Source organism: Salvelinus alpinus, chromosome 24 (assembly GCF_045679555.1).
Source record: "Salvelinus alpinus chromosome 24, SLU_Salpinus.1, whole genome shotgun sequence".
Lineage (NCBI taxonomy): Eukaryota > Metazoa > Chordata > Actinopteri > Salmoniformes > Salmonidae > Salvelinus > Salvelinus alpinus.
The window spans coordinates 9,837,749-9,856,962 of record NC_092109.1 but is presented as its reverse complement, the minus strand read 5'-3'; the positions used below and the strand labels follow the sequence as shown (position 1 = coordinate 9,856,962).

The following is a 19,214-nucleotide window of genomic DNA, read 5'->3' as shown; positions in this document are numbered from 1 at the left end:
ATCCTTAACCTCAGCGTGGAGTCCCTCCAGAAAACGAGCGAGCAACGCCGGCTCGTTCCAGTCACTGGATGCAGCAAGAGTGCGAAACTCTATAGAGTAATCCGTTATGGATCGATCACCTTGACATAGGGAAGCCAGGGCCCTGGAAGCCTCCTTCCCAAAAACTGAACGATCAAAAACCTGTATCATCTCCTCTTTAAAGTTCTGATAAACGTTAGAACACTCAGCCCTTGCCTCCCAGATAGCTGTGCCCCACTCCCGAGCCCGACCAGTAAGGAGTGATATGACGTAAGCGATCCGAGCTCTCTCTCTTGAGTATGTGTTGGGCTGGAGAGAGAACACAATATCACACTGGGTGAGAAAGGAGCGACACTCAGTGGGCTGCCCAGAGTAACATGGTGGGTTATTAACCCTAGGTTCCGGAGACTCGGAAGACCAGGAAGTAGCTGGTGGCACGAGACGAAGACTCTGAAACTGTCCTGAGAGATCGGAGACCTGAGCGGACAGGGTCTCAACGGCATGACGAGCAGCAGACAATTCCTGCTCGTGTCTGCCGAGCATTGCTCCCTGGATCTCGACGGCAGTGTTGCGAGAATCCGTAGTCGCTGGGTCCATTCTTGGTCGGATTCTTCTGTTATGCAGGTGAATGAGGACCCAAAAGCGACGTAATAGAAACAGAGTCTTTATTCCAGTATCAAACAAACAATGATTCTCCTGGATATATCAAAGGTAAATCCAAAACAGGAAACTGAAATCCTCTCGTCAGTAGAGAGGAACGACAGGAGACGCGACCACAGACTGCAGGTCGCTTCAGGAAGGCACAGGCCGTAGCTGACATAGACACCTGCTCACACGCAGCATCTGAAGAAGGCAAAAACACGACAGGGCGGAACAAGGACACAGGAACAGCAAACATCAAACAAGAATCCGACAAGGACAGAAGCGGAAAACAGAGGGAGAAATAGGGACTGTAATCAGAGGGCAAAATAGGGGACAGGTGTGGAAGAGTAAATGAGGTCGTTAGGAGAATGAGAAACAGCTGGGAGCAGGAACGGAACGAAAGAGAGAGAGAGCGGGAGAGGGAGAGAGGGAGGAGGAGAGAGAGAGAGAGAAAGAGGAAAAGAACCTAATAAGACCAGCAGAGGGAAGCACAGGGACAAGACATGATGATCAAAGACAAAACATGACACTAGGGCCATACCCCCAGAAATGTCCGGGAACTTGCAGGTGCCTTGGTGGAAGAGTGGGGTAACATCTCACAGCAAGAACTGGCAAATCTGGTGCAGTCCATGAGGAGGAGATGCACTGCAGTATTTAATGCAGCTGGTGGCCACACCAGATACTAACTGTTACTTTTGATTTTGACCCCCCCCCCCCCTTTGTTCAGGGACACATTATTAAATTTCTGTTAGTCACATGTCTGTGGAACTTGTTCAGTTTATGTCTCAGTTGTTGAATCTTGTTATGTTCATATAAATATTTACACGTTAAGTTTTCTGAAAAAAACGCAGATGACAGTGAGAGGAGTTTATACAGTATATACACTACTGGTCAAAAATGTTTCTTTATTTTTTACTATTTTCTACATTGTAGAATAACAGTGAAGACATCAAAACTATGAAATAACACGTATGGAATCATGTAGTAACCAAAAAAGTGTTCAACAAATCAAAATATATTTTACATTTTAGATTCTTCAAATAGCCACTCTTTGCCTTGTGGTGGCTTACCACTTCGGGGCTGAGACGTAGTTGCTCCTAGATGTTTCCATTTCACAATAGCAGCACTTACAGTTGACCGGGGCAGCTCTAGCAGGGCAGAAATTTAACAAACTGACTTGTTGAAAGTATTGGACGTTGAAAGTCTCTGAGCTCTTCAGTAAGGCCATTCAACTGCCAATGTTTGTCTGTGGAGATTGCATGGCTGCGTGCTTGGTTTTATACACCTGTCAGCAAAAGTTGTGGCTGAAATAGCCAAATCCACTAATTTGAAGGTGTCTCCACATACTTTTGAATATATAGTGTATGTACATGTCCAATGCCTCTGCCTTGATGACGATGTCAGTATTATCAGCAGCACCTATCTTTTACGAACATTTTCTGTTTTTAATCTACTTTCTTTTTCTTTTCTCTGCCCCGCTTTGAAAGAGACTAATTGCTGCAGCTTCATTTCTATGAAAGACCTTTTTTGCAATCACATTTGCAATTGTTTATACTATCAAAATAAAAACTTTGATTACATTATTATTAACATGGAAAATATGTACACTCGTGTTTTGAGAAGAAAAAAAAAAGTTTTGAGAATGACACAAATATTAATTTCCACAAAGTTTGCTGCTTCAGTGTCTTTAGATATTTTTGTCAGATGTTACTATGGAATACTGAAGTATAATTACAAGCATTTCATAAGTGTCAAAGGCTTTTATTGACAATTACATGAAGTTGATGCAAAGAGTCAATATTTGCAGTGTTGACCCTTCTTTTTCAAGACCCATGCAATCCGCCCTGGCATGCTGTCAATTAACTTCTGGGCCACATCCTGACTGATGGCAGCCCATTCTTGCTTAATCAATGCTTGGAGTTTGTCAGAATTTGTGGGTTTTTGTTTGTCCACCCGCCTCTTGAGGATTGACCACAAGTTCTCAATGGGATTAAGGTCTGGGGAGTTTCCTGGCCATGGACCCAAAATATTGATGCTTCGTTCCCCGAGCCACTTAGTTCTCACTTTTGCCTTATGGCAAGGTGCTCCATCATGCTGGAAAAGGCATTGCTCGTCACCAAACTGTTTCTGAATGGTTGAGAGAAGTTGCTCTCGGAGGATGTGTTGGTACCATTCTTTATTCATGGCTGTGTTCTTAAGCAAAATTGTGAGTGAGCCCACTCCCTTGGCTGAGAAGCAAACCCACACATGAATGGTCTCAGGATGCTTTACTGTTGGCATGACACAGGACTGATGGTAGTGCTCGCCTTGTCTTCTCCGGACAAGCTTTTCCGGATGCCCCAAACAATCGGAAAGGTGATTCATCAGAGAAAATGACTTTACCCCAGTCCTCAGCAGTCCAATTCCTGTACCTTTTGCAGAATATCAGTCTGTCCCTGATGTTTTTCCTGGAGAGAAGTGGTTTCTTTGCTGCCCTTCTTGACACCAGGCCATCCTCCAAAAGTCTTCGCCTCACTGTGCATGCAGATGCACTCACACCTGCCTGCTGCCATTCCTGAGCAAGCTCTGTGGTGGTGCCCCAATCCCGCAGCTGAATCAACTTTAGGAGACGTCCTGGCGCTTGCTGGACTTTCTTGGGCGCCCTGAAGCCTTCTTCACAACAATTGAACCGCTCTCCTTGAAGTTCTTGATGATCCGATAAATGGTTGATTTAGGTGCAATCTCATTGGCAGCAATATTTTTGCCTGTGAAGCCCTTTTTGTGCAAAGCAATGATGACGGCACGTGTTTCCTTGCAAGCAACCATGGTTGACAGAGAAAGAACAAGGATTCCAAGCACCACCCTCCTTTTGAAGCTTCCAGTCTGTTATTCGAACTAAATCAGCATGACAGAGTGATCTCCAGCCTTGTCCTCGTCAACACTCACACCTGAGTTAACGAAAGAATCACTGACATGATGTCAGCTGGTCCTTTTGTGGCAGGGCTGAAATGCAGTGAATTTTTGGGGGGGGATTCAGTTCATTTGCATGGCAAAGAGGGACTTTGCCATTCATTGCAATTCACCTGATCACTCTTCATAACATTCTGGAGTATATGCAAATTGCCATCATACAAACTGAGGCAGCAGACTTTGTGAAAATGTATATTTGTGTAATTCTCAAAACTGTTGGCCACGACTGTATGTATGTATGGAAATAAATTATTGATCTATTATGAATTATTATTTGTCTGTATGGATTCATTGACCTTTTTGGAGGCCTTTTTGTCAACAATGTGGCAGGGCAAAACACCCCTCCCTCTCCATTTCCAACTTTTAAGCTTCCCACAGATTTTGATGCTGAACCAACCTACTGAAGCAAGACAGAATGAAAGCGATGAGCTGAGCAGGCAGGAGAGTTGTATGGTTTTAGTCATGTAACACACACTCTTATCCAGAGTGACTTACCTTCAAACAAGCAACCTTTCAGTTACTGGTCCAACACTCTCATCCACTAGGCTACCATTAGTTCATAGACAATACTTGTGTGAATATAACAATGTATTTAAATGTTAATTCATTAACTTTACATTTTGTCACTCGAAAAAACTTATTTCTCAATTGCCCAAGAATCAGAAAGTGGTCTGTTTAGCTATTAATAAATTCTTCATACAGAATTTACTCTACTAATTACCTGACGTTATTGATTTTATAGTTCGATTGCGGGTTATAGGCATTTCCACTTCTAAAGGAAATGTTCCGGCGTTCGCGGACATCCCATTCACGGTAAACGCTGCTTATGTCAGCTCAATCGGAAATTGCCTTTAAAAGCCGCAATGCCTGTAACCCACGATCGGATCGAATCCCGGCCTCACTCTTTCCACAGTTCTCTCTCTCCCACTGTCCCCACTTTTTTTTGCCTCTCTCTCTCACTTGTTCGTGCTGTTTTTCTCGCCCTCCACCTGCCCTCCCTCTCCCTCTCTCTCTCATGAGTGTGTGTGTGTGTGTGTGTGTGTGTGTGTATGTGTGTGTCTGTGTTATTTAGTATCTCCATTAGTCTCAGGTGTTGAAGGGATTGAAGTCATTTCCATAAGCAGCTGACTCCCTGTAGTTAGTCTGATGGTAATGTTAGGGGCTAGGAGATGATACATTCTCTTTTTCTTTCCTCCTTCCTCTTCCTCGTGACCTTTCCTCCTTCCTCTTCCTCATTACCTTGCCTCCTTCCTCTTCCCTCCCCCTCTCCTCTCCTGCTCTCAGTTAATTGATTTCATGCATCTTTCAGTGCGTCTCGTTGCTCCCTGTAGCGAGACTGATAATCAATCAGCAGACAGTGTGTGTGTGTGTGTGTGTGTGTGTGTGTGTGTGTGTGTGTGTGTGTGTGTGTGTGTGTGTGTGTGTGTGTGTGTGTGTGTGTGTGTGTGTGTGTGTGTGTGTGTGTGTGTGTGTGTGTGTGTGTGTGTGTGTGTGTGTGTATGTGTGGACAGGCGGACGCAGAGATAAGGAAGCAATTCAGAACTCTGTGTTCTACTAGACTACTATCTGAGTGACATTCCTGTCCGACAATCTCATTTGTTTGTGTGTGTAATCATTTGGTGGGTCCCTGTATTTGTATAAGTGTGCATTATTACGCATGTGTGAATTGGAAAAGTTTTTTGCGTATTCCACTCTCCCTGAGACACCCTCGGAGATTGTGGTCATGGCTAGGGTCTGCCAATATCAATGGCGACACTGGAGAAATTAGGGTGAAGTGCCCTTGCTCAAGGTCAATTTGACAGATTTGTGTGTGTCTAACTAACTTTCTATGTGTGTAGGTACTATTTGTCTGTGGTGTTGCTGTACTATTTCCTGCCGCTGTGCATTATGGGATGTGCCTACCTGGCGGTGGGCTTGTCCCTGTGGGCGGGGACTATCCCTGGAGACTCCACCCACCGCTACCGAGAACAGCTCATCGCCAAACGCAAGGTACACACACAATCAACCACACAGACATAACACTCCCTTTCTCTCTCTCTCTCTCTATTTCTCCCTCCCTCCCTCTCTCTCTCTCTCTCTCTATTTCTCCCTCCCTTTCTCTCTCTTTCTCTCTATTTCTACCTCCCTTTCTCTCTCTCTCTCTATTTCTCCCTCCCTTTCTCTCTCTCTCTATTTCTCCCTCCCTTTCTCTCTCTTGCTATTTCTCCCTCCCTTTCTCTCTCTCTCTATTTCTCCCTCCCTTTCTCTCTCTCTCTATTTCTCCCTCCCTTTCTCTCTCTTGCTATTTCTCCCTCCCTAATCTCTCTCTCTATTTCTCCCTCCCTTTCTCTCTCTCTTTTTCTCCCTCCCTTTCTCTCTCTCTATTTCTCCCTCCCTTTCTTTCTCTCTCTCTCTCTCTGTATTTCTCCCTCCCTTTCTCTCTCTCTCTATTTCTCCCTCCCTTTCTCTCTCTCCCTCCATCCCCCTCCCCTCTCTCAGGTCGTGAAGATGATGATCGTGGTTTGATTGACGTACGCCTTTCCTTCAACTCTCTACCTCCCTCTCTCAGGTCGTGAAGATGATGATCGTGGTGGTGTGTACGTTTGCGGTGTGCTGGCTGCCGTACCACATCTACTTCCTGCTCCAGCAGTTCCACCCTGACCCCATGCAGCTGTTTGAGTGGCGCTACATTCAACAGGTCTACCTGGCTGTCATGTGGTTGGCCATGAGCTCCACCATGTACAACCCTATCATCTACTGCTGTCTCAACGACAGGTGGGTCTACGTACATACACAGACATGCTCACACCATTCTGTGGGTGGCAATGAGCTGGTCCCATTTGTCTCTTTGTTCCTCTGTCTGTCTCTATACGTATATGTATCTCTCTCTAGGTTCAGAGCAGGCTTTCAGCAGGTGTTCTGTTGGTGTCCGTGTGTTCCTGCAGGCTCCTACGAGGGACTGGAACTCAAGTCCACCAGCTACCTACAAACTCAGGTGTGTGTGTGTGTGTTTCAATTCTGTCTACTTTGTATATGCATGAATGTGTGTATAAACGTTGTCTCCTTTATCTCGGTTTCCAGGTGAGTGTGTACCGAGCCAGCCGGACGGAGACCAGTGTGTCGACAGTTCTGCAGCCCACTGAGGAGGAGTGCTGTGGGGCCGAGCTGCCAGCTAGCCCCCCTATCAGCCAGACAACTCTGGAGCTCACCTCCATGGACTCACAATCTGCCCCAAACACCCCCGACAGCCCTGTTTTTTTGCGGCAGACGCAACATGGATTACTAGCTTAATAAACACCGAACTGGACTAGTGTCCGAAACATTTCTGTAGGTATATGTGCATTAGTACAGTACCAACTAGTTCACTAAGAAGTATTAAACAGGACTAGCGTCTAGAGCGCTTCTGTAGGCAGACATGGTTTGATGGACTACAACCTTTAGTTCTATTATCCTCGTCTAGTATACCTGACCAGGCCAAGTGGGGAGCACATAAGAATTCTTTCCATCATTCACCACACCGTCCCTGTGTACCCCCTGCCTTACCCCCCTGCATTCCAGAACCATAGGGCTGTGTTTGGAAGACCACCACTTCCCCTAGCAACAACAGCAGCCACAGGTCTCTCGCTAAGAAAACACTGATGATTGTGTGTGTGAACAGTGTCAGGCAGGGTGTGTGCGTGCCTGCATTTGTTTCTTCGTGCAGGCGCGCGTGTGTGTGTGCGTTGTTTCGTTTGTGCAAGCGTGTGTGTGTGTGGATTTCTGCGAGGTGATGTGTGCTGGCCCAGCACTTGTTGTCAGGGATTGCTGCTCAAAGCCGACAATGTGAGGAGCAGTACTCTGTCTGTCTGGTCAGAGCACAGGGCAGATACACTACATGACCAAAGGTATGTGGACACCTGCTCGTCAAACATCTCATTCCAAAATCATGGGCATTAATATGGAGTTGGTCCCCCCTTTGCTGCTATAACAGGCTCCGCTCTTCTGGGAAGGCTTTCCACTAGATGTTGGAACATTGCTGTGGGGACTTGCTTCCATTCAGCCACAAGAGCATTAGTGAGGTCAGGCACTGATGTTGGGCGATTAGGCCTGGGTCGCAGTCGGAGCTCCGATTCATCCCAAAGGTGTTCGGTGGGGTTGAGGTCAGGGCTCTGTGCATACCAGTCAAGTTCTTTCACACCGATCTCGACAAACATTTCTGTATGGACCCTCACCTTCTGCACGGGAGCATTGTCATGCTGAAACAGGAATGGGCCTTCCCCAAACTGTTGCCACAAAGTTGGAAGCACATAATCATCTAGAATGTCATTGTATGCTGTAGCGTTACGATTTCACATCACTGGAACTAAGGGGCCTAGCCTGAACCATGAAAAACAGCCCCAGACCATAATTCCTCATCCACCAAACTTTACAGTTGGCACTATGGATTCGTCCGTAAGACCGCCACATGAAAGACTCCTTGTTCAGGACCATTTAAGACTGTTTTTGAATGAGTAGGTAATGGTCAACAATGGTGAATGCCTTGGAAAGGTTTACAAATAGGGAAGCACAATGTTTTTTATGATCTAGGCAATTTAACACATCATCTAAAACAAGCATTAATTGAGAGTCAGGTGAACTACTGTTCTGTGGTCTGGGGAAATGCAACAGCAAGTGACATTAGGAGGCTGCAGATTGCACAGAGCAAAGCAGCAAGGATTGTTTTACGGTGGAGATATGGTTCTTCTGTTGCAGTCATGCGCAATGCTCTTGGTTGGTCATCAATCAACAAGATAATTGAAAAAAACATACTTATTTTATTTCATAATATACAACATTTAAAAGGGCCAAACTCTATTCACAACGGTATTCAGTTGGTAAGAGACAGACATTCAGTAAATACTAGGAATAGATTGTCCACCATCTACGTTATCCAGACAGAAAAGAGAAATAGGTTAAATAACATTTCGATTTAGAGCAATAAAGAAATTGAATAATTTATCTGAGCAAACCAGAAACCTTTCAATATATAAATTCAAACAATACTTTAAAACCATTTAAATACAATACATAGGAAAGTTGTGCTGGACTATCTTTTTAGACTGTTAAGAGTATTTATCTGGTCAATATGTTAGTGTATTATGTCTGTTTGTAACAGTGTGTTATATGTGAAAATGTGATCGTATTATAAATTGTATTTGAATGTTTAAGGACTCTTGGAAGATAAGTCCAAATGAGGACTAAAAGAGATCCTAATAAAATTCTAAATCAAATATAAATCTAAAACAAGCATAGTGGCTGAAACAGTGCTGTGTTCCACATCTAAAACCAGACTGGTGCATATTTAGAATAGAGTTAGAAGTAAAAAAAAATAAAAAAAGAAGGTCCTTAGCTGGGAGTTGGTAAGAGATTCTAGTACCTTGGCTGAGCAAGAAAACTTGGAGATTTGGCCGGTAATTATCTAAGTCAGAAGGATCTCCCCCTTTATGTAGGGGGAGGACGTGCCACTTTCCAAATTTTAGGGAGGACATCAGTAGCAAATGCCAAGTTAAAAATACAGGTTAAAGGTTCAACAACGAGTGGGGCAGAGAGCTGTAGTAAGAAGGGGTCAAGTGAATCAGCCCCTGTGGATAAAAAAAAAAAAATACTTCTTAGACATCAAATGGTTGAAATTAAAATAAAGTACGAGAGTCTGGTAGAGCATCGTTCTCTACAATCTGTTCTGAGGTGACTAAAGGACTCCTTTTAGTGGGAGGAGATTCATTTTCAGAGACTATCCTTTCAAACAAGTGGGCAGCTGAATCAAAAACGGTTATTAAACGCACTACACATTTTAATTTTGTCTAGTATGGGACCAGAGGCTGTCAAAACCTGCTGAGGCAACGAGGAGATGGAGTTTTGTGTCAAAGATTTGACCACTTTCCAGAAAATTGCTGGATTACCACCAATTTCTGATACTCAATTCAAGAAGTATGTTGATTTAGCTTTTCTAACCAGAGATCGACATCTATTTCTCAAATGTCTGAAGGACTGCCAATCAGACATAGAATCAGTCAGTCTAGCCTTAGCCCAAAGCTACATTTCTGCATGAACCAAGGATTAGATTTAAACAGGGAAATAAAACAATTAAGGGCCTGACCCGAGTCAGTGATAGTAGACAGCAATTAAACAGATGTGTGAGTATACGTCTATGTTGTAAAAAACAATATTATCAACTCCCACATCCATGATTTTACCTATGCACATTTTGTTTTTTGATAGTTCACTGAAAAATGTGGGTAAGTGTACTTATTAAGCCCACCAAAATCTAAGTTTAGACATTTCTAACATATACTGCCCTAATTTTTGTAAGAAACGTGGAGCTAAAATGAAAGGTGAATCTCTTATGTGAGCTTTTAGGAATTTACTTACAAAATGTAATAAGGCATACAAATATTTGATAAAAAGTCTGGACTGGGCTTGGGTACCGAGTGTAAGGGGGTTCCAAATAAGCCCACCTCTAAAATATATATATTTTTTAAATTAACAAATGTTCAAAACTTAGAAACTGACATTTCATGTGTAAAATTTGAATATATATAACTCCCCTGAAGTTATTAAAATAAATGAATCATTGCTATTCATCATGAAAGTAGCACTTATAACAGGGTGGTAGTCCAATATTATCCACAGAGATCAATGTGGACTTACGCTTTTGTTCTTTGCAACCAGTACACACCTGATTCAACTAATCAACTAATCATAGACTTCAATCAAGACACGATTAGTTGAATCAGGTGTGTTACTGCTTGGTTGGAACACAAACCTGCACCCACACCGGCCTCTCTGTGTATAAGAAGCAACGCTCAAAGACCATAAAACTCACAATTGTCAACGAATTATCTGAAAGCTGAATAACAATTCATGTACTGCTAAACTTGTTAATTAGTTCAACTTGTCTTCCTTGAGCCTGTCTGTCTGAAGACAGTTCCAAATCTCCCTCTGCTGTGTATAAAAAAGGTACAGACTAAATGTCCACTCCAAACATCTTAGAGAGAGTACAGAGGTTTAACAATTTTCTAAATGGTTTCTAATCTTGGTAAAGACACCGTGGCTAGATGAAGAATATGCATAATTGTAGTTTTTGTGTGTTTTAATCAACTTAAATCTTAACACAAAACCTATTTATGCTCATGTTCATTGAATATTAGAGAGCTCAATACCCCATCGCCATGTGTTTCAATGAAAACCGGGCTGTATAGGAGCCGTACTGAGTTTAATTGGAATAACAGTAATTGATGAGGAAAAAGACGGAATAGCAAAGTCTACTCATTAAATATTTGGAAACCAATGGTTTGGGGCATAAATATACACTATACACGACAATATTCTGCAAAGTTAGTATTGATCATATTGAACAATATTTATTTATTGTCATTTACATTCTGTATAGAGGGAGTGATTTCTGTGCTACCTAATCCTTTAAGCCCACCTAAGATAAATGTCATATTTTTTTTAAATGCCGTCTATGCATAACATTGCAAGGTTAATTTAACAGTAAAATATGAGAAAATGTATTTAAAATTGTAAGCTGCGAATGCCTGAAATCTAATATCTTGTAGTTCACTAAGTTATGTTGCTACTGTGAGACAGTGACCAGCAGGCACGACTGCTAGCATGAAAAACCCATATTTTCAATTGGCAAGAAATAATAATAATCTATCATGTGCATATATCAGCACAGGCATCTCTTAATTGTACATAAAGTATAATCACTTATCTGAGAAGGTACAAAAAAGATCTGTAAAATGTGTTTATCTGAGGGTAGCCTCAACACAAAGTTTTTTTTTTTCGTCTTTGAAATTGGCCACTAGTGAGAAGTTACACATAACTGTCAATAACTTAGAATATAACAAGTTATGGATATAACAACCAGATGAATAAGTTGGAACATTAAGCCCAAATCTTAGTTTTGAGTGGGCTTAATGGGTATGTGGGCTTAATAGGTACGCTTACCCTAAATGTGCAGAGGTAAAATGGAGAAACACATGGTAGTATGTGACTTAGTATGTGTCTATGCTTTCATGTGTGTATGTGTCATGTACAGTATGTATGTGCTGTATATACATGCTTGGTTGACACAAACAGTGGCACTGGAAGTCTCTGCCACAGCTGTGAGGGTAGGGACTGTTGTCCCTCTGTGTGTTGGTGGAAGACATCTATCACAGCCACGTATGACAAGCCAAGTGTCACCCAATGCTCATGTCTGTGTGTGTGTGTGGGTGTGTGTGTGTGTGTGTGTCTGTGATTTGCTTTGAACACCTGACTGAGCATCCAGTAGCTGCAACTGCTCCTTCCCTAAACCGTGTGTGTGTCTGGCAGAACATGGGTGCACAAACACACACACACACACTGACCACATTCTATGCCTACTGGTTCAGCTATCTGTGTGTGCTGAGTACATGACGATAAGTAGCATAGTGCGATTGATGCATGGTTGTCACTATTTCATTTAGAAGGTAATCAAACCATTTTAAATACCTGAAGAACTGAGAACATTCTGTCCTCCATGATTGCCATTTCACACAACGTTTTATAAATCATAGTCTCGGTTATTTATTCTTATTGAGTGTGTTTACATAAATGAACATGAAAAGTTGAACTGTTTTACGAGTCATGTCATGTTCTGTTATCGTGACTCTGTACTGAATATACAACTGTATCCATGTTTGGTTTTGTCGTGCATCAGAAGATGTGGCCTAGAGCTTTACGGTGTTCATATTTGTGGTGTATTGAATTAAATTGTGACCATTATATTCAGCTCCCTGACTGTAGTATGAATACACATTATTTACTGCGTCAAACAGTAGCCAGACTTCCTTCTGTCAAAGTTGTGAACTATCGGAAGAATGCTGCTGATACACACAAAATGTACGCATTTATGATACAGAAAACTACAAAACTACTAAATTACTTCTAAAGTTGTGTATTATATGTTGGACAACATCAGGAAAGTTAACTTGGAAATGTCTAAATGGGAAGTTCACTTTCTCTAAGTGTTTGTCTCGGCAGACAGCCTGCAGGATAATCCATTCAACAGGAGGACCCGCTGCCTGCCTGGGGAGATGCTGTAAACAGCCTGTTGATTAGTCTTACGAGAACACTTTAACTTCAAAATTAGAGCACTATATAGGGAATACGGTACCTGAGTAACCTGAGGAAAGTTAACTTAAGTCAAATTTACACCTTGCGCTAATATGTGGGTTTTGTGATCTGACCAATATTGACATTTTAGTCATTTACGCAGATGCTCTTATCCAGAGCAACTTACAGGAGCAATTAGGGTTGCTCAAGAGCACATCGACAGATTTTTCACCTTGTCAGCTTGGGGATTCAAATCAGCGACCTTTCAGTTACTGGCCCAGTGCTCTAACTGTGTCTGCATTGTGACCAGATTTCGCGGTGCAAATTATTTTTTGATATTATTTTAAACGAATATGAATTGATTTATTTTTAAGATAATTGATGCCATGAGTCAATGGTGGTACCTGTCAATGGTTTAATAGGCCGGTATAGTGATGATTTCAATGGTTTAATCCAGATCTGTTGACACTTTATTGATATCCAGATACAATGGGTCCCTGGCTACCTCTAGGGGTCGTCAGGAAGATCTGATCACAATCAGATCACAATCCCTCTTTTAACTACACCTGTCAAAAAAATTCAAGACAAAGGACACATGTTAGAACCAGGTATAAACGAGGCTTGAGATGAGCTCTGACTGTCAACAGGTGCCACCAGAGCCTCTTTAACACCTTGAACAAACGTGAGTTTCATGATCTAAACAACATGATCCAATCACTATCTGATCAAGGTTTGTTGCGTCTACACATTGTAATAAAATGTGTCGCTTATCTGTTCACTGTGTTTGCATTGTGACCAGATTAGATGGTGCCTCCCTGTTTGCATATTATTTGAGAGATATTCTTTCAAACTAACATGGACGTATTTTAAGACAATTACTGACGCCGTAAGTCAATGGTGCTACCTGTCAATGATTTTAGAGAACGTCATAATGATGATTTAAATGGCTCAACCATCCAGATCTGTTTACACAATGTGTGCCGGAGGTGGTCATCTGATCCCAATAAGACAATGTGTATTTTAATCGTCTACACCTGTCTAAAATTGTGGGCACAATCAGAATGTGTACAAGATCAGGACAAAGGATGAACATTAGCACCAGATATAAATGGGGCTTGTAGGTGAAGATTCATGCGTATTGTTGATTTTCAGTAATCTGTACTGTTCTCTTTGAAGTAAAAAGAATAATCGATATAAGTTTAAATATTAGACATGTGTAAACAGAATGAAGGCTGAGGCCATGTTAGTGTACAAAGCTGGATAAACATTGAATTGACCATTGGACATGTAAAAAACAGAACGTAAGCAGAATCTGTGTGGATGAGACAAGAAAACCAACAAGACGTGTCTGGTCTGGGCCATATCTGATCTTGTGAAGGCTACTGGACACACACTTGGGTTAATCATACATAGACAACATCGATCTGAACTTGTGAAGACCTTTGGACAGGAACATTAGCTAATCAGGGATAGGCAACAGTAGGAGTATGCATGTCAGGCCACCAATAGAATCTATGCCCCAATGTCTGAGCCAATAAGAGAATGGAAACTAAGTAAGACAACAAGATTCATAAAGTGAAGTGACGACATTATGTAAGGGTAAGACTGTATAAAAACCAAGCACTAAGAATGAAGATTCAGTTCTTCCATGGAATTGCTCGGCTTTGTTACTCTCTGTAATAAAGTCTATTTGAATTCACAAGCTCCGGTATCAGAGAAGTATTTGATTCAATATTTTCCACAACAGACTCTGGTGTCTGGAGGAACTCCACCGGAACAACTTCAGTCTGATCTCATAATAGGTCTGCGAAAATTAAATCAGTTGCTAATTAATCTAAGCCGTGCAGCTGATATTATGGCAGTTAACACATCTGATTGAGTGTTAACAGTCTGAGTGAACACACATTTTAATTTAAATTCAATTGATAGTAAATAAGGATATTGTAAGCCCTCATCAGCCACCTGTGACTGCGTGTTCTGCAATGAGTGAGTGTGTTGAGTGTGTTGACTGTGTGTTTACTGTGCTTTTACTGTGTGTTTACTGTGTGTGTGTGTGTATCAGAGAGAGAAACATAACTGACACATAACTCCTTTGTGTTCCTATCCAATAATGACAGATCATTTTTATTGCTCCTCTCTGTTCAAACCCGTGTTTGACAGCGCTGGTATGAACAAAAGAGAGGGAGGGAAGGGAAGGGAGGGAAGAGAGGAAGAGAGAGATGCAGTGGGAGCAAAAGCAAGGTAGACAAAGAAAGAGACAGCCCGAGACAGAGAGAAAAAGTGACTGAGAGAGGGGAGGAGAGACAGAAACAGGTCATAGAGATATAGACACAGAGAGAGGTTGTTCTGGTTGGCCAGGTTGTTATGGTTACAGCTCCACTACGTGAACCCATCTCCTTTAGCATGAGTGTGTGTCTGTGTGAGAGAGAGAGAGAGAGAGCGTGTGTGTGTGTGTGTGTGTGTGTGTGTGTGTGTGCCTGTAATATGTGGCAAATTGATGTTTGATCAATATTAGCAGCTTTCTGTCTCTCTTCTCCTCTCACTCTGGATGCCATTAGGGCCTATAGGAAATTACCTGCAATTTTCTCGCCATTACGTGTTCACACACACACACGTACTGGCGAGAAAATTGCAGGTCATTTCCTATCCAGAGTGAGCGTAGAAAGAAAGCTGCAGATAGCTGAATATTGATCTCATATCAATGTGCCAAATATTACAGACACACAGACACACACACAGACACACACGGACGTTACAGCAAATAATAATGCAAATCATTTATTACATTTGTAAAGTGCTTTTCAATTTACAGAACAAAGTGCATAAAATAAAAAATTTGACACAGCAACTAGACATAGCAACGGACACAAAGAACACAGCTGACACTACAAATGACAAGTACACCAAGGATGACAGCTATCAACAGACAGCCTTCCTGTCACACCCTGATCTGTTTCACCTGTCTTTGTGCTTGTCTCCACCCCCCACCAGGTGTCTCCCATCTACCCCATTATCCCCTGTGTATTTATACCTGCGTTTTCGGATGGTCTGTTGCCAGTTTGTCTTGTCCCGTCAAGTCCCACCAGCGTGTTACAGTGTTTCCTGTGCTCTAGTTTTTATTTTTCCTAGTCTTCCCAGTTGACTGACCTGTCTGCCTGTCCGACCTGATCCTGCCTGCCGTCCTGTACCTGCCTGAATCTGATTCGGATTGCGACTCTTTGCCTGCCTTGACTTACCTTTTGCCTGCTCCTTGTTATTTAATAAACTCTGAGACTCATACTATCTGCCTCCTGTGTCTGCATCGGGGTCTTAGCCTGAGCCTTGATACTTCCTAAAGAGAAAGGTCAGTTTTAAAGGAGCCCAGAGTCTGGGGTGCCTTTAGGTGGTCCGGGAGGGACCTCGGTGCTTGGTCCTGGGGGCGTGGAGAAGCAGGCTATCGCTTGACCTGAAGGTGGGGTTATGGAGGGAGAGCAGTTATTTGCGATAAGGATTGGGCCGAGGGGCATTGCCATGAATATCCTGGAAAGTCAGCAGGAGGGTTTTGAATTCAATCAGGAATTAGACGGGGAGCCAGCGCAGAGGTGCTAGGATGGTGGTGATGTGATGGTGTTTCCGTACTCTCATCAGGATACTGGCAGCACTGTATTGGAGCTTCTGGAGACTTCTGCCAGGGATCCCGATGAACAGTGCATTGCAGTCGTCCAGCATTGAGGACATAAAGGCATTGACAAGCTTATCTGCATCCGAGTGAGTGAGGGTGGGACGGCGTTTGTCAATGTTCTCGAAGTGATAGAATGACGCTTTACACAGTTGTTTGACGTGGCTGTCAAAGGTCAGGGAGGAATCAAAGGTCAGGGAGGAATTTACACCCAGATTGGAAACTGAGGGGGAAAGAGAGATTGTCTTGTCCTGCATTGGTGAGGTGTGTCTTTGGTGCGTGCTGGACCTGGTGGGGGGTGCCAACAAGTAGGGCCTCGGTTTTCCTGCTGTTCAGTAGAAGGAAGTTTCTGTTATGTAGTTTATTTATATGTAGTTATTTTTTTATGTAGTTTATTTATAGATTTTCAGATATGAGAACAGAAGGAAAAACAGTACAACAACCCCAACCCCTCATTCACCCACCAATTGTCAAGGTGTGGGTGTAGCTGGTGCTTTGGAAGTCAGGCGCAGGAGAGCAGAGATGAGTGGACAAGGCACTTTACTGAGGCAATATATGAATAGAACGCAACCGCGTCACAAAAACAAATGCCCTCAGAACAAGTGAGGCAGCACTAAGTACAAAATAACAAAGTACAAAGTACAGACTGTCAAAAAGCACGGGTGTAAAATATAACCCGGCGCAAACCAGCCGGAAGAGTGCCAACCTGACAATAAACAATTACACACCCAGACATGGGGGGAACAGAGGGTTAAATACATGACAAGTAAGGAGGGCAATGTAAACCAGGTGTGTGGGAAAACAAGACAAAACAAATGGAGAATGAAAAGTGGATCGGCGATGGCTAGAAGACCGGTGACGTCGACCGCCGAACGCCGCCCGAACAAGGAGAGGAACCGACTTCGGCGGAAGTCGTGACACCAATCCCATCCCTCCATCCAAATATACAAGTTATACTAAGTAAAAGATGCTCCACGTATTGTATGAATGGGGACCAGGTTAAGTCTAACTTTTGTCTGGACCCATGCAGTGTACCTAACCTTTTCTGGAGGCAGAGATGACATCACCTCCTTAACCCACTGCATAAAGGAAGGCGGCTTTGCAGACTTCCAGTGAAAGAGGACAAGACGGTGAGCTAGCTGCGAGGCAAATTCTGTCGCATTCGCCTGATATGTGATAACATTCTGGTCTAGGGGAAGTACTCCAAAAATAGCATTGAACGTGTTGGCGCTAATAGTTTTATTACACATACAGTACCAGTCAAAAGTTTAGACACCTACTCATTCAAGGGGTTTTCTTTATTTTTACAATTTTCTACATTGTAGAATAATAGGGAAGACATCAACACTATGATATAACGCATGTGGAGTCATGTAATAACCAAAAAAAGTGTTAAACAAATCAAAATATATTTGAGATTCTTCAAAGTAGCCACCATTTGCCTTGATGACAGCTTTGCACACTCTTGGCATTCTCTAAACCAGCTTCATGAAGTAGTCACCTGGGGCCGGATTCACAAAACATTACTACCGAAAAAACGTAAGAAGTTTCTTAAGGAAAAAAATAAGAAGTTCATAAACGCAATTCCTCAAAATGATCTTAGGAATTCGTAGTTTTCTTAGGAACTTTGTAAATATCTTCTTCTGTGTTATTGACATTAGTGACGTGCTTGAAACCAATAAATAAGCTTATGTGACAGGATTTGGTTATTTCGTTATTTTTCACACATTATAGCCTTCAAACTAGCTACATCAAAATCAGAAATGGATAACCAAGGAAAGCACAATAAAAACTTCAGAAAGCAAGAGCTTGAAGTGATGGAGGAGGAAATAGCAGCCAGGAAAAAGTTGCTGTTGGGGAGACTTGATAGCTGCGGGGTCGCTGCAGAGACCAAAAAGAGAGGATGGGCGAGAGTGGCCGAGTCTGTCTCTGCCGTCGGGGGTATGGCAAGGGACAGTGACGCCGTGTAAAAGCAACATTATAGCCAACAACATAGCTAACGACGTTAGCGTTAGCTAAGTTAGCCAAGTTCTTCTTTGCAAATCTACGATATAGCGCTAGCTATTTAACACTTCTAGAATATTGTAATATATTGTTTATTACTAGCTAGCTAGATAATGCATGTTTAATTTGTTTTCTTGCTATATTTAAATATCCAGTAGCCAACTGTGTCTGTGGCGCAACAAAACGTTAATGTTTACAGACGTATCCATTCGTCTCAAGACAAGGTTTTAGCTGTCCTAAAGTTAAGTATATTTCCAAGAAGAAATCCTAAAACGTTCTTTTCAAGAATCCCATTTCTTCTTAACTTTCTTCTTAGGAAGCAACATAGGAAAAAAACTTTTCCAAGGACTTTATTGAGGAAAAGCGACTTTGCTCGTCTTTCTTCATAAGTCTATAGTTAAGAAAGACATACCTTCTAAGAAGAAGGTTTTGTGAATCTGTTCCCTGGAAGGCATTTCAATGAACAGGTGTGCCTTGTTAAAAGTTAACTTGTGGAATTTCCTTCCTTCTTAATGAGTTTGAGCCAATCAGTTGTCTTGTGACAAGGTAGGGGTGGTATACAGAAGATAGCCCTATTTGGTAAAAGACCAAGTCCATATTATGACAAGAACAGCTCAAATAAGCAAAGAGAAACAACAGTCCATCATTACTTGAAGACATGAAGGTCAGTCAATGCGGAAAATTTCAAGTGCAGTTCCAAAAACCATCAAGTGCTATGATGAAACTGGCTCTCATGAGGACCGCCACAGGAAAGCAAGACCCAGAATTCATTAGAGTCAACTGCACCTCATATTACAGCCCAAATAAATGCTTCACAGAGTTCAAGTAACAGACACATCTCAACATTAACTGTTCAGAGGAGACT

The 19,214-nt window shown here is 42.4% G+C and overlaps 1 protein-coding gene across 1 annotated transcript in view; it reads left to right on the top strand.

Annotated features, from left to right (window-relative positions):
• LOC139552087 (substance-P receptor-like) overlaps positions 1–12,357 on the top strand; it is a 33,074-nt gene extending 20,717 nt beyond the window's left edge. Inside the window, exons 4-7 of the mRNA XM_071363490.1 lie at positions 5,448–5,598; positions 6,158–6,363; positions 6,481–6,583; positions 6,670–12,357. Coding sequence (XP_071219591.1) covers positions 5,448–5,598; positions 6,158–6,363; positions 6,481–6,583; positions 6,670–6,879 — 670 coding nt within the window. The 3' untranslated portion in view covers positions 6,880–12,357. The remainder of the gene's footprint in view (positions 1–5,447; positions 5,599–6,157; positions 6,364–6,480; positions 6,584–6,669) is intronic.
• The last annotated feature ends 6,857 nt before the right edge of the window (positions 12,358–19,214 follow it).